This window comes from Thunnus thynnus, chromosome 5 (assembly GCF_963924715.1).
Source record: "Thunnus thynnus chromosome 5, fThuThy2.1, whole genome shotgun sequence".
NCBI classification, from domain to species: domain Eukaryota; kingdom Metazoa; phylum Chordata; class Actinopteri; order Scombriformes; family Scombridae; genus Thunnus; species Thunnus thynnus.
The window spans coordinates 12,882,781-12,898,347 of record NC_089521.1 but is presented as its reverse complement, the minus strand read 5'-3'; the positions used below and the strand labels follow the sequence as shown (position 1 = coordinate 12,898,347).

Sequence of the window (15,567 nt, the reverse complement as noted above, 5' to 3'; positions counted from 1 at the left end):
TTGTCTCTGAACCAGCTGCACAGCTGTGTGTGTGTGTTTGTGTGTGTGTGTGTGTGTGTGTGTGTGTGTGTGTGTGAGTGTGTGAGTGTGTGAGTATACTGCAGATCAGTTCAGCATGTCTTCTGTCTATGTTAAATATAAACGGGTCTGCGCCTCTGCTTAAACATTAACACCTCTGTAAGCATTGCTCAAGGTTGTGCACCATCTCTTCAATCATCTAAATCTCAGCTCTATCTGATCTGTGCTCATGTCTGCTTTGTCTGGTGCCATAACTGTCATTTATCATTTCTGCATCTTTACAGTCGTGACTCTGACTGGTGTTTCACAGAGGTTTGTGTGTGTTGTGTGTTGCATTTGTATCCAGTTGTTTTAAACTGTTTTATTTTGACCCTGTTAATCTAACTAAGACAAAATATTCTAGTCATTATGAAAGAGAAATAGACAGGTGTTGCACTTGCAGTCTGAAAAAATGCATGCTAAGACAAAGGCTCATTTCCCCATGTTATAAGCTCAGTAGCTGACTCATTACTTGCCAATTTCTTGCCTGCAGTCCCTGACGCACTTGTTGCTCTGCAGGTAGATGTGGTACAGCTGCACCTCATCCTTCCTGGAGACAGTCTGATCAAATATTTTCATTTCAACAGTGTAAAATAATCATTCTCAGCTGAATTATCTTTGTAAATCATGAGCACTGCTGGACGGTGATGTGTACTTTTTACTAAGGATGTATGCCATGTGTGGACTATGTCTTAGATTGCTACTGATTGTATTTATTTCTTAGTGTGTATGTTTTTTTTTTCTGTTTCAGGTCAAGTCAACTTAAAATGTATAGTTATCACAATCAGAATCAAGAGTTCAGGTCTTGTGACTTGAAATGAGTTGAACGAATTTCCTGAGCATTTATTAAACTCATCAAAGTTTATAAAGAAACATTGTTCAGTTCAGAAATCCCCGATGATGGACCTCTGCTGTGTGTCTTGAAAGTATGTCAGATAAGTCAATTTTCTTGGACAAAAATGAGTATCCTCTAGTATCCACTTCTGCCCTTACCCTCACAGTTATTGGTGCAAGTCATCACAGTTGCCAAGTTGATGTATTGGGACATGTGGTGCAAGATAAACTACACCTGAAACTCCTTCTCTTGAGTTAATGTAATTGAAGGAAATTTTTAATGAATTTCCCAAGTTCAAATCAGTTAACTCAGCTGCTCCAACATCACACTGAAATGCTCATAACTCCAGTTAGGTCAAAGGTGGTGAGGTAATAAAACAGTTTTGTAAATAGTGACAGTGTTATCATGTAAATATTTTCTACCTCCAAAATGATTCATGTTGTGGGAGATACAGTGATCAACGTATTTTGCCGAGGGGGTCAAAACATAAACACAACTAAGGTTGGAAACCAAAACTAGTTCAGCAATGCGTAATTTACGCACACACACTGGGACTGGGACACTGAGATGTGTGCGTTCAGGGCAGCGGATGACCCCTCACCACCCCACCCTTCGCCTAATTTAGCTTTATATTATAGTCACTGCCCATTTTAGCGTTTCCATGGTTTACGCATATATCATGTCTTTCGCAAGAAATCGCATGCATAAATGAGCTGCGTGTGATTGATTATTCAGCAACGGATTACGCCAAAATTAACATCGCCCTTATATTGTCAACATGAAAATGGCCCACCGACAAAATGACATGAATAAATCTATTTTCGCCGCTGCTCCTCCTTATATGGCTCAGGAGAAAATTGCATATCCATCTTAAGAAGACAAGAGACAAGCGCTTATTTTCACTTTGTGCCCTGGCCTCTGCCTGACACTGAAGGACATCAGAAACTCCATTTGGACCGTATAATAATGGACCAGCGGGGTATTTTGCGCCCAACATTGATTTGTCTATTTGAGTCCCGGTGACGTAGGAGGTTATACAGCAGAGCGTAATTAATGTCATTTATCACTTGTTTGATTTTGTCACTGCCTTTACCGACAGGGCTCACATACGCGAGCCATTAACCAATGGGAGCGGAGCGTCTGAGCCTTTGTCACCAAGTACAGGCACGTGGCTTACACCTGCAGGCTGCACTTGTGCACTGTGTGTGTGTGTGTGTGTGTGTGTGTGTGTGTGTGTGTGTGTGTGTGTGTGTGTGTGTGTAAGACAGAGAGAGGGAGCACATGCATGCATATGCGCGTGGCACACTTTCAGGTGCAAGAAAAAGAATATCCCACACAACTTTCTCTATGTTACTTTTTTAGAAAGATTTCCAAAGTCCAGAAGTGAAACCTGTGTTGTTCTGACCTACAACTATCGCTAATATTCTCTGCTTTATTGTTGGCTCAGTGCTGGCTGTCTCTAGTTTATTTGAATTTATTAGAAAATACACGGACTATAAAACCAGCTTCAATCAGCTTCTCTTGTTGCTGATTTTCCACTCCCACAGAGAGCACCAGGTGAAATTAAACTCGTTATTTCTCGTTCTGCCTCGCTGAATTTGGCATCAGTGTTTATTTACAATAGAAAATCTTCCATAATTCGCATAATGAGGCGCAAAGGCGCACACAATAGTCTTCACAATGGGGCGTTGTGCTCCCCATTTCGCCGGAGATGGGCTTTTTGATTGGGCTGTGTGCGCCATGAAAAACACAGTTGGGGATACAACTAGTCTACAACCCCAGGTTTTATTTAGATTGATCTCAATCGGGCAATAAGAATTTTGACCCTCTCATTGTCTTGCTGACTTTCCCCAGGCCGTATTTCAAAGTGTCTATACCCTTTGAGAGGAGTGAATTGCACCCCTCCTCCCCCCCTCCCTCTGCTCCAGGCCCTCTGGGCTATTGGGTAAAGGCAGAGTATGCAAAAGAAACAATGCAATGCATGAAACGTAATATTAATCTCCCCGTCCTGAATGCAGACAAAGCGCTGTAGAAGGTGCACGTCTATAATGGTTATTGAGTGCTCACCCAGCTGCGCAATTTTCCCCCGTGTGCCCAACCAACTCGGGAAAAGGTCATGGAGGGGCTTTGAATAGAAGAGAAGCTCCCTAGTTTGCTCAATTACCGCCACCGACACACACCCCTCTCTCTCTCCCCCCTCTCTCTCTGTCTCTCTCTCTCTCTCTCTCTCTCTCTCTCTCTCTCACACACACACACACACACACACACACGCACGCACACACACACACAAACACAAACACACACACATGAGTATAAACGTATGCAATATCAGCAGAAGAACCAAACCACTGCAAAAGCATATAATATAAATAGATTCATCTTTATTTATAAAACTTGTTTTACACAAAATATATCTGTTAAAATCAAATATTTACATTTTAGGCTACTGGAAATGGAGAACAAGTGCATACATTAATAAAGGTCTCCTTACCACCTATTTTAGAAAAACAAAACAACTACAATCTGTCACAGGTAGTAGCCTTGATATTGCTGTCCAGTCACACAACTCATACATGCCAACTCACTTCCTCAATGACAGCACGGTTCTCTAAACGCTGTCAGGAAAAGTGGCAGTGACTGTTGTTCAAGAACATTGTTTGCTTGACTCAGTGTACAAAAATATGTCTTCATGTTAAACAACTCGTTGTATAGGCTAATACAATTTCGTTAGGAAAGGGAAGAAATGTACATCACAGAGAAAAAAAAAAAAGTCTGTAGACGCATCATCTTTGTTTTGTCTTCCAACAGACGTGGCAGCTGAGGAAGGCAGTCCTGCTCTGATGAAACACTCATCAAACAAGTCCTCTTGATCTACAGCACCGTCTCTGCAGAGCCTGCTGTGTCACGTATTAATTGCACTTATTCAAACATAACATCAACAGTTCTTTACTTCCACGCGTCAACGTTACACTGTCCAACTCCCTCCTTCTTGTAGGGACATCAGGGCGACTATTTATGCAACAAGAGGCTCCCCCTCCCTCCCTCTCGCTCTCTCTCTCTCCCTCTCTTTCTCACTATTGCTTTACTCCTGCAGAAGCTGCCCGGGTGAGGGAGGGAGGCAACAGATCACTTCCAAGCACGGAGGGCAAGACTGATCTGATGCCTTTATCAAGTCTTTGTCAGCATTTCTGAAAGAAGACAGCCGCTTTTACGCACAGACGCTGCTGTGTTGTTCTGATGCTGTCAGCCTCAGTACCTGTCGAACCAGGTTGTAAAGTCCAACAGCTCCTGTTCCTCTGAGCTCAGAGGCTCGTAGCCACCTTCATCCGATGAGTAGGTGGAGTGAGGCGACTCCGGGTCGGCGGAGTAGCTGTTGGAGAGCGTCGGGGATGGCAGCCCGCACTGGAAAGCAGCGGACACAGCGTCGTGTTCGTCCAGAAGTTGCTGTAAAGCCCTGATGTACTCCACCGCAGACCTCAGGGTCTCCACTTTGCTCATCTTCTTGTTGGCTGCGCCGTTAGGCACATGTTGACGCAGCGTCTGGAAACCCATGTTGACTTGTTTGACCCGGTTCCTCTCTCTTTCGTTCCGCCGGGCAACGGCCACAGGCTGCTGCTGAGGGATGGAGTAGCCGAGGCCGTTGAAGCTCAGGCGCCGCTTGCAGCGGAGGAGTTCCGGCGAGCTGGAGCGCTGTCTCTTCAGCACCTTGGTTTTGCTTTGGTAGCCAGCAGCGCTGCTGTTGGGGTGCACGGCGGGGACTGCGCAGTCCTGCGCCGGGGCGTGCAGACTGATGCTGGCGCGTCTTTCAGTAAGTCCAAAGGTGAATGCAGTCTGCGTGGTAGTGATGGTCGTAGTTTCCATCTCGCTGACAGTTCTTCTGAAGTGACAGATGCGGAGTGCGAGTGCAGCCTCAAACAGTGGGACAAGGAGAGGAGGAAGAGCGGAAAGGGGTGGCAGTGTACAGCTCTCGTGTCCTTCGCGTGGGGACCGTGTGGCTAACTCTAGTCCAAGTCTCTCTTGACTGCTTACTCCACGAGCCGATCTGACCCAAACTTTGGCAGCACTCCTCTTTTTCAACACGCGCCCCAACACACACCCCACCCACCCCTTTTTGGAGACGCACGCTTCGTCGCGAGGCCCCGCCCCCGCTGTGTGATTCTTCTGCTCGCCGGCTCCCCCCGGGCCAGGCGCGTGGCTCCGGGAGCTCAGTAAACAATCCCGAGCTTTCACTGCGCCGGGAGCACGCGCTGGGCTCATTTACATTCCAATGTCTCTAACTTGAAGGCCCATTGGTCGATTCAAACGGCCTGCAACCGTGCGAAAAGAAAGAAAGGAGAAAAAAGACAGAGAGAGAAGAAAAAAAAGAAGAGAGAATGAAAAAGTGAATGGTTTGGTTCTTTGAAATGCCTTTTGAATTTGACAATGTACCCCTGGCAAGTCTTCAAATTATCAGTCTTCCCCCCTCGGCCATCTTTCTCCTCTAGCTCTTTACAATCACAAATACCAAGGACGCTCTCTCCTGTATCCAGGCTACAGCTTTACAGAGCAAAATAAATTGCAAGCGTGTCTCTCAGCGCAATAATTGGCAATTACAAAGCTAGCGTAGGGACGCGATTCATTTAGAAGTAAACATCATGTTTATGACATGTAGGCTTCTGAAAGAGCGCATCACTTCTCAACTTCTCAGCTCTGCAGGTCCAGTTTGTTGGCAGGTTATCGCTGGAAATCCAAGCTCGCCAAATTCTCAACAACTCTTTCGCTTCCATCTGAATGCAAAATCATTTCTTCAGTGTTATATATTGATTTACAGGCGACTCTTATAAGAAGACCACACAGAGCATTCTCACCCTAACTTTAACTGCGGATGCACGGATGCAGTATTTCAGCACCACATCTGACTGGATAGTTGAACACAGCAGCAGTCAACCTCTAGTTTCACTGTTTGACATAAGTCGTTTTACTTAGCATTAGTTTTTATTCAGTATTGTCAGAAAAATTTTTGAAATACGATTCAGCTCGTGGAAAAAAAAAGTCTCGTTGCCAGCAAACTCTGACACTGAGACAGTCTATATGGAAATGTGAAGACCGCCATGTAATAAAAATGGGACACGTGCGGCCTCTGGTGGGATAAATTAGTAATTACCTCTTGTTACTCGACTTGACACTGAGTCCAGTCACTGTCAGTGTGAGGGGAATTTCCCTGACAGCCAGTGGTTAGACATCTCTTCCTCTGGCCTGAGACTGCCCTTAATATTAACATCCACTATTTATATATAACGTTTTTATTATTGCGTCATTAAAAAAAAAAAATGCTGCAAAACAGTCAAAATAAAGGAAATAAAAGAAAACCAACAACTTTCACAGTTAGATCTCCTTCATTGTCTAACAAAATTCATAAATCACAGAAGGAAACATTTACTGTATATACTGGAGAAATCAGAGTAAATACCAATCAAATAATCTATTTTGTTTTCTCTTCCAGACTTTTAAGACAAAATGAACAAGCCTTACACACATCGAAATTAGACAATCTGCACACCAGCATATTTCTGGGTTTTTATCAAGCCATTTTATGGAAAATTAATTCTTAAATCATCATCGTATGTACAGCACAAAAGAAAAATAGGACTTCTCCAAAATCACACAGCTCACACAATCTGCTTTCATTTATATTGTTTATCTGTCTACCAAGCTAGCTAGCTCTCAACTGTGCAACTTTGGCCTCTAAATAAGCGACATGTAACACATGATTCAAGGTTAAACTTTTGTTTGATGTGCATTTGTTTAAGCTTAATATGTTGGTGTTTTCAGACAATTTGCTTACTTTTAATAGGGTTAACATTTCAACACAAGTCATGCCTGTAGATACACAGCAAACCAGCCTCCTCAAACACTTAGTAGAGCCATGGTGTAATTACAGTGTCACCATGTCATATTTGGTCAATTTATGTCCAAGAAAATTCACTCTCCTCTTAGAAAATGTCTACATTCATTATCATCGTCTTTTTCTTTCTTGAAGGCCGAGGTGAGATGCTTGCATATTTTGATACTGCCTGCTGTAACAGTTTTTTTTTTCCTGTGTGTGTTCTCTTGTTAATATAAGTATAATAATATAATATAAATACTAAGCAGTAATATAGAATTGTATTGGCCTGTGTGCTTCAGCATGCTTCTCAGATTGACAGTGCTTTATGTGGCAATCCCCACTTAAAATCTCAGATTTCCACTTTCTCTTCTTCCTCTGCCTGGCCTTCCTCTGTCAACACCAGAGGGCGCCGAGTAACATTAGACATGAAAGCCCTCTGTTACAAACCTGTTCAGTTATCACAGGTCTTATTATAGTGTCTCTGAAATGGCATGTGCCCTGATGCTACAGCACAATATCTGATAAGACTGTTATAAATGTACTATGATAACCTGCGCTGACGAGGAAGTCTTACAACACACACCATGTGTTGCATAGTTGTGCTTTTGTGTAATAATTCTCTTGAAAAATGCTGAACCACATGACTGATGGTGAAATGATTTATCTTGGCCACTTTGGAATGTTCTTGACAGTATCAACAATAATGTTGTCATTTTTATTACAGGAGGCTATTTATCAAAGCCTGCTGTACACTGTCTCTTTGACAAATAGAAAGATTAACTTCCTCACTTCCTTTAGGGCTATCTGGTATATTGAAATCCCCTGCAGATGACCAAAGAATTTTGTCGTCAAACTCGAGTCAGCAAAATGTATCAGTTAAAGGTCATGGAACCTTAAGCAAGACAACAACCCAAAACACGCATAACCAGAAGCATTCAGCATTTTCAGGAAACTCTTGAAGCTCTTCATTTGTCAAAAATGACTCATGGACAGTCTTGAAAATACGTGCTGAGGTGTGCAGAATAAGATGAGCCAATGTATGTGCATGCGTGTCCAATAATAGTGGAAAATCAAACGACAGTCTCAACTATCTCAAAAAAGGTGATCAAAATTTTTATCAAACATCTCTGATTAACCAAATATTGCTGGTTTCAGTCTCGTCTCCACACACAAACACACACACACACACACACACACACACACACACACACACACACACACATTTTGAGTGGAAGCCTGCCAAAGTCTTATTCACAGGTAAGGGTGTGGCTGTTTATGAGAATCATAGTAGGTTCACTAAACATATTGAAACTCCTGGGCCAATGCCTCAAGTCAACAATGTTTATATGTGTCATATGAGGGTGAGATGATGATGATTAAGAGAGAGAGAGAGGGATAACGAGGAAATCATAAATGAGGAAGGAAAGTTTAGGATTTAGCTAGAATAACTGATAAAAATCCCCTTTAAAGATTATTGTTTACTTTAAGTGCACCTGCTACATACAAGTGTGTCTTCTCAAGGTCCAATTTTTATATGAGTCTGCGCAGGCAAGATAAAGGTGGCCCTGGCCTGCTATCTCACCCTCACGTTCTTGCATCTTTTGCAATACACAGTGGCACACTACAGGATCAGAGCCTGTGCTCAAGTGCTTAAAGTTGGAAAGTAATGAACAGTCAAACCAAAAATAGAATTTACAATGCCACAAAATATTCCACATTGCTAGTTGGCTTCACATATAAGCTGACGGTGCCGATATTGCCTTTGCGTTGTGAATAAAAATGTAAAACAGGATATAAACCCTCTCCATATTCTCTCAATGATCAGGCGAAGGGCCAGAGGGCCATCTACGACAACTGAGCTGTGCTTCCGATGCTCAGGAAAAGAGAAGTGCTTCATTAGTGCATGTATCGCTTCTCTATTCCTGACACATATGCTGCGCTCTATGTTTGTGTGTGAGCTGTATTTACTGAGCTGTTCAGTGGTCTGACAATAGAAAGCATTTCTGTCTTAGAAGCAAGAAAAGAGAAGAAGGCTTTGTGACCTTCAGCATGCACCGTAATGCAACAGATAGTAGACTTTTTGTAGTGTGACTCTGGGTAAAAGGATGGGTAAGAGCAGTAGGAGTAGATGAAAATAAAATGTTTTAATTTCCTGCGTAGTGAAGTTATGAAACGCTGAGGTCAGAAAGAGGAAGTGAAGCTTTGTTTGGAGCAAGTTGGGTATTGGTTTTTAGTGATATAGACTAAAATTTAAGTCATGAGACAAATGTAACCCTACTGCACTCTCACTCACAGTCTGAATATAAAATATTCTGTCTTATCCACATGACACAACTCCACACCTGCAAGATTCTGACTCTGAAAGTATTGTTATAAATATATGTCCACTGGTGGAATCATATGTCTAAATTAACTGCAAGTGGGTGGTTTCATGGGATGCTATTTCTGTGAGCAATACATCTCCAAAAGAACATCAGGTCAGAGCAGGTGGACTTGCTTTCATACTCTCAACTGACAAAGTCATCAGTTGTCATCTGAACATAAATGAAGGCCACTGCTGAATAAAAATGCAGTGGCATGTTGTGGCAGCCAAGAACTTTAATGGTGGAAACATTTTACACAGACAGACATTTAAAATATAGACAAAAAAAAACAATCAAACATTTCTTTTTACCCTTTTTACATTTCTCTAGAAATGTATCTGAAATGTCACCTGTCTATAATCACAAGGAAAACTGAGTGTCACAAAGTCATTTGTTTTAACTTCATAGATCACATCACAAGTTTGACAATAACACATATTAGTGTATAGAGTGTATCTTTCTTTTCAATGTTTTTATGTGTGACATAAAATATATTATGTAAAATATTAAAACCCCAGATGTCATGTTTTGGCCATATTTTATTTGCACCAGAATATTTTAGATGTACGGTGCATCTTTTTATAGCCTTTGTTGTTTATGTTATGCCATAATTCAGCATAACACATTTAATTCAGAAACAGTGGGATCTGACAGTAGCAACAGAATTATAAACATGCTCTGGGCCCAAGATCTCCAGGCTCAGTGTGTAGCAAATGGTGTATGGCAACTTGATTAGCTACAGTATGATTTTGTTTTTCAACAGGTCCAATTGTGTGAAATCTAGTTTTAAGGTGATACCAATATGGTTCATGTTCCTATATTCATTTGTGTGTAATACAATACCACATTGCATAAGTGAGGATATGTGATATTTCATAAGAATGCTGCACACAATGAACCAGGGGGCTCCCCCCCACGCACTATAGTCTGATTATACCCACAGGTGGCTCTGGCATGATTTCACTGGGATTTTTACAAATGCAAACACACTTTATACAGTACAACAGGCTTGACATCACTCCCAATAAAAAAGGTTAAATTTACAGAGATCCAACCGCAATAACCCGAACTGAGTCTAATTTGGTAAATTAATGACAACACAGGAAATAGTAAGATATCATAAAATTGTAAACTATAGCCTATAGTTTCGCTGAATTATGATGATGATGAAGATGATGATGATTAATCATGAAAGTCAAATACGAGCCTATACTTGCAGAGCAATAGGCTTGGCTCCAGCATAACGTGGGCTGAGAAAACTGGATGATGAAATGCAGGTGACGTGATGATGCAATATGCAGAGATTAAACGCAGCCGGAAACACAACTTTCACTTTCGATCAGTAGAGAAATTCCACTTTTCTGGCAAACTCAAAAACAAGGCTGTATACTGCGTGAGGCAAACACGTCGCGCCTATCCACGAATGAAATTCACCCATTCGTACGTCGGAAATGCCAAAACGTGTCCTCCCACGTAGGGAGGGAGGAGACACAGATATCTCACATGATGTCACCGGGTCTTGTCTATAAATGCAAAAGATCCGCCCGACACTTTGTTAAAGAAATAACACATCTGCTGAGAGATGCAAAGGTAGGGACAAACACATCTTCATCTCTTTCTTCCCCTTCCACATCTAGTAGCCTGTGTGTCTTTGTGTTTGTGTGTTACGAGGTGAGCTTATTGTGTATGTAGGTTTATGTACTTTATAAGTGTAATCCATTTATTATCAAGTCTGGTAAAGTGTGCATGTTGCTGAATATTGTTTGGCAAGACCATGTTGGTCAGGATTACATGTTGTTTATGCATAAGATTTTACCTCCTTGTAATGTGTGCAAAACAAACAACACTGTAGCTTTAACAGCACTGTGTGTGTGTGTGTGGGAGAAGGAGGTATTGTATTTCCTCTCTCTTCTTGTGAGACATTTAAAGCGCAACATTGATCTGTCATGTTTCCTCTCAGCCCTCCCAAACCACAGTTTGCCAGCTGGCTCATAGAGCAAGTGGAGACAGGCCAGTACACGGGCCTGTGCTATGTGGGCCAAAATAAGTTCAGGGTCCCCTGGAAGCACAACTCCAGAAAGGACTGCAACGATGAGGACAGTAAAATCTTCCGGGTAGGTCTGGGTTGCCTCTGTTGAATTTATGACCCTGATACTAGCGATGCTTGTGTTATCTGGCACACATGATCAGATGAAGTATTTATGGCTTTGTCAACATAATGTGAAATGAGCGTAATAATGCTCTATTACTACCTTAAGGTTGAGAATGAATGAAACTTTCAAGTATGACCTTGTTCCTCCAATACTCATGGTTCTGCAGATCATGATAATGACAGTTCATTAGGCATTCCTTCATTTTATTACTTTCAGAGTGTTGATTTATGATGGGCAATTATAGAGCATGCCAAACCAGTGGTGGCACTTCCACTTTCCTTGAGTCAAAGCAGAGACAAAGTAACAATAACACTGTGCAAATGTTTGAAAGATAATAATTTACAAGTTAAATTTTGGCATTCAAACATTTCCTTAAGAAAAGTTTGGAAGTAACTTTGTAAATTGTGTATTAATGGATCAAAAGTATAAACCTGGAAATGGGAGGTGCAGTCACATATATAATTAATTTATGATCATAATATGTGTTTGTCAAGTTATCATAATTCAAAATATAAGCCTGTATTAAACAAATTTCTGTTAAATTTAAGAGCAATGGCAGTTTTGACGGCAGGGAACTCCTTAGTAGAAAGTCTTGCAAAATGGAAAGTACCATAAAACTTAAGTACAGTACTCAAGTAAATGTATTTATTTTCTACCTCTGGGTATTAACTTCTCTCTGTATGCTTCACAGGCATGGGCAGTAGCAAGTGGTAAAATCAATGAGTTCCCCACTGACAAGGCCAGGTGGAAAACCAACTTCCGCTGCGCTCTGAACAACCTCTCCGTGCGCTTCAAGATGATAGAGGACAATTCCAAGAATTCTGAGGACCCTCATAAAATATATGAGATTATCAACACTGAGTGTAAGATGATGATTACTTAATCCAGGACTTCTAGTGTTTGACCATTTCTTTAGTTTGAGATGATATTAATGTGGTTTTGTTTTCTTTATCTGCAGATAACTATGAACAACTGCCAACACGAAACTCCCAGGAAGATTCTGACATGACTCCGGATATCTATTGCTCTCCCATAGAGGACATCCCCTCAGGAAATGAGGTGCAGTACTGCCTAGAGTGCAGTTTCACATCCCTGTTAATTGGTTTGGTCATTTTGGTCATATTAGTGTAGATGTTTGATCTGTATTGTGTTTTTTGTTATTTACAATGGCTTTTTTTTCTCCAAACAGTACAATCTGCTTAAAAATTTCACAGCCTTGGGTCTTGGCAACATTCCACCCGGTACAGTGTCTTACTACATAAGTCATCAAATATTCTCATCACCTGTTTATGATTTTAAGTGCTTTATAGTGAAGGTTAAATGGAGTTCAATCTGTTTTTTAATTATCAATAACAGAGGGGTGGATAGAGACCTATATCCAGGACAATCCAGATGTCCCTGGAAGCTTTCCTGCTGTTGCAGCAGCTGAGAACCTCACACAACCTTTACCAGATCAGCTGCCCTTCATCGAGGGTATGTTCAGCCACACTTTTTTTTTTTTTGAATCTTTATTTATCAACTTCAGTCTGAAATCTGCAGTGGATGCTACAGCTGTATGCAAAAGTTTTGGCACCCTTTGAGAAATTTGGTGATTTTTTTAAATTGATTTTTTAAAAATTAAATATGGAGATTTTTGTTTTAGCAAGATTTATAAGAGATGCTTGGCAGCTAAGACAGAGAACATTGTATCCATCATAACAGGACATTTCTTCCATGTAAACTAAATAAAACCAAACTTTTGCATATAACTCTCTATGTCTCAACAGTCATGCTACAGAGACAGACTCAGTCTTGTGTAGATGACTCATGGTTCCACTCCTGATTTAAACCTCATCTATCACATTTTGAGCAGCCTAAAAATGATTATGGAAACGTGTGATTCTTAATGTTTTGGTTTTTACTTTACAGTAGATCCACAACCAGTTTTAAGTTTGCCTGTGCAGCCAACTATCTGGGACCTGGAGATCTCCATCCACTACAGGAAAAAAGAAATGCTAAAGACAGTGTTGAGCACTGCCCGTCTCCAGCTCCACTACCAGCACGAGGCCCCTGAACTCAATGCCTTTCATCTCTGCTTCCCCTCCACTGATGGCCTGCTGGACCACAAACAGGTACTCCATAACGTCAAATAGACATTTTGTGTGACCTAAATTACTAGGCCAATTTTGTGAAGTAATTTCCTGCAGTTAAATGTCAGATTTATTTTTGTTATTTTTGTTTTAATTGACAAATGCAAAAAACATAAGAAACAATAATACAGAAGTAAACACAGAAGAAAGAAAGAACTGCTGCTGTGCTATAAGGAAGTGCAACTCAACAGGCTTAAAATTAATGACCATCTTTTAGCAAGGTTCAGTTACTAGTTTCACTCTTGGGTTTAGCTATTTGTGTTACCAATGGGCCTGCTGGACCTCTTTTTTTTTTGGTATCTGTACAACTGAGATCATTTTGGCAATCCACCTTTGGAAACATCAGGAAGACAGTGATGTCCCATCTGTGTAGATACATTTCTTGGCCATTATAATCTGAGCATCAAAGGTTATTTTATGGCTGTAAGTAGCCTACATGTAAATGTGGATTCTAAAAGCCAAAAATAGAAAGTTCAACTTCAGACTAAATGAACTTGGCATACGTGTTATACAAGCAGCCAAAACCTTCACACAATACCCCATCAATGTTGAATAGAAGTTATAGGTGTGGAATTTTATTGTAAACAAAGTTTCTGTTCACACTGAGTGTTAGTTACCAAAACACATCGTTTGTATCTTTGAGGATGCTGAATGCATTTTCTTTCTCATAAAACATGTTCAAAGGTCATTTTTAAAGAATTTAAAATCATGCATTGTTTACATCTGTGTTTGTCAAGAGTATTCCATTAGTGTGAAACCATTGGCAGGAACGTGTATCTCGTCACTCTTGTGCTTGTGCACACATGCATGAGCAAACACAATGACCCACTAATAAAAGCATTGCTCTAAAGTGCTACAAGTGGTCAAAAAGTCCAGAGTACCAAGTGTATGTGACAGGTCCCAGTCTAATTTTATCTTTAAGAAGTGCTCATATCTTCACCATGTGATGGATGAATTTGAGCATTTAGAGGAGCAAGTTTAAAAAAAAATGGTGCACATTTCATGATTAATCATCATCATTCCTATTCACAAAAAAATGAACAGAAAGAATTAATAATACTAAACCAAACCCATCCTGCAAAACTTGCCTGAAATGCATCCAAACCCAAACAGATCACACCAACTGCTTATTTTTTTTAATTTTGGTTTTCTTTACTGTCCCATTACCTATCCATGTTCTTTTTTGTTTTGTAAAACAATATCATCTCTCGTTGCCTTTGTATTTGTTAGTATGTCCATATTGTCTATATATGTATGCACTAATTGGTGAAAAAATTTTTTCCTAATCCCAACCTTCTTTACACCAGATTGAGTACACCAACCGCATCCTTAACAGTATTCAGAAAGGTCTACTCCTGGAGGTGCGGGACACTGGTATCTATGCCTACAGGCAGGACAGGTGCCATGTGTTTGCCAGCAACAGTGACCCCAGTGTGGCTCACCCCAACCCAACAAAACTGCCCCAAAATACTGTGGTGGAGCTCCTCAGCTTTGAGAAGTTTGTGAATGGTAGGTGTGGATCTCTTGCTCATTTATCTGAATAAGACTATTTTTTTTAGTAGTGTTACCTTTTATTTAAAGACATTAGGTTTGTACTGTGAAATGAATGGTTCAACCTGCATCTGTTTCAGAACTGAGACAGTTTAAAGAGAACAACGGTGGCTCTCCGAACTACAAAATCAACATGTGCTTTGGAGAGAAGTTTCCTGATGGAAAACCTTTGGAGAAGAAGCTTATCACAGTCCAGGTAACGCGCTTCCCCATTTTTCCAGAGCTTTACCTCGAAGAGACATACAGCACAGTTTTTAAGTGTTTCCCTCTGCCCTCGTAGGTGGTCCCTCTGATCTGCCGATACTTACATGAGATGGCCCAGGTGGATGGAGCGTCGTCTCTTCACAGCTCCAACGTCAGCTTACAGATCTCACACAACAGCCTCTATGATCTCATTTACTCAGTCTTTGGTCTGCCAACAGTTGAAGAGTCGATGCGAGCTGCTGGGCCTTTCCAAAATCAGATGTGAAGTTTTATATTTCACTGGCCTTCAATGGAAACTATTTCAGCTATCACATCCTGCTCTCACCCCAAGTTACGCTAATATGTAGGATTACATGTGTAATCCTGTGACATGTTGAACTGGTTAGCAGAAGAGAACAGCATTAAATTG

At 40.9% G+C, this 15,567-nt stretch overlaps 2 protein-coding genes across 4 annotated transcripts; one reads left to right on the top strand and one right to left on the bottom strand.

Moving 5' to 3' along the window:
* Nucleotides 1-3,253: 3,253 nt before the first annotated feature.
* Nucleotides 3,254-4,969, bottom strand: ascl1b (achaete-scute family bHLH transcription factor 1b). The gene has a single exon (XM_067591103.1). The coding sequence runs from the start codon at nt 4,751-4,753 to the stop codon at nt 4,142-4,144; it is 612 nt and encodes a 203-aa protein (XP_067447204.1). The 5' UTR covers nt 4,754-4,969; the 3' UTR covers nt 3,254-4,141.
* Nucleotides 4,970-10,532: 5,563 nt separating this feature from the next.
* On the top strand, nt 10,533-15,567 carry irf7 (interferon regulatory factor 7). Of its 3 annotated transcripts, XM_067589331.1 has the most exons (10): nt 10,533-10,711; nt 11,082-11,235; nt 11,966-12,137; nt 12,233-12,333; nt 12,464-12,515; nt 12,631-12,747; nt 13,183-13,385; nt 14,711-14,912; nt 15,035-15,150; nt 15,235-15,567. In XM_067589331.1, exons 1-10 carry the CDS (start codon nt 10,704-10,706, stop codon nt 15,421-15,423), a joined length of 1,314 nt encoding a protein of 437 aa, XP_067445432.1. In that variant the 5' UTR covers nt 10,533-10,703; the 3' UTR covers nt 15,424-15,567. The 3 variants fall into 3 exon arrangements, with proteins under 3 accessions (XP_067445432.1, XP_067445431.1, XP_067445430.1); XM_067589330.1 differs by lacking the exon at nt 10,533-10,711 and having other exon boundaries at nt 11,068-11,235; nt 13,186-13,385; XM_067589329.1 differs by lacking the exon at nt 10,533-10,711 and having other exon boundaries at nt 11,068-11,235.

Coding starts and splice junctions, on each gene's coding strand:
- ascl1b (XM_067591103.1), bottom strand. CDS start 4,753: ATGGAAACTACGACCATCACTACCACGCAGACTGCATTCACCTTTGGA.
- irf7 (XM_067589329.1), top strand. CDS start 11,068: ATGTTTCCTCTCAGCCCTCCCAAACCACAGTTTGCCAGCTGGCTCATA. Junction 12,138..12,232: donor TGAGATTATCAACACTGAGT/GTAAGATGATGA, acceptor CTTTATCTGCAG/ATAACTATGAACAACTGCCA. Junction 12,748..13,182: donor TCAGCTGCCCTTCATCGAGG/GTATGTTCAGCC, acceptor TTTACTTTACAG/TAGATCCACAACCAGTTTTA.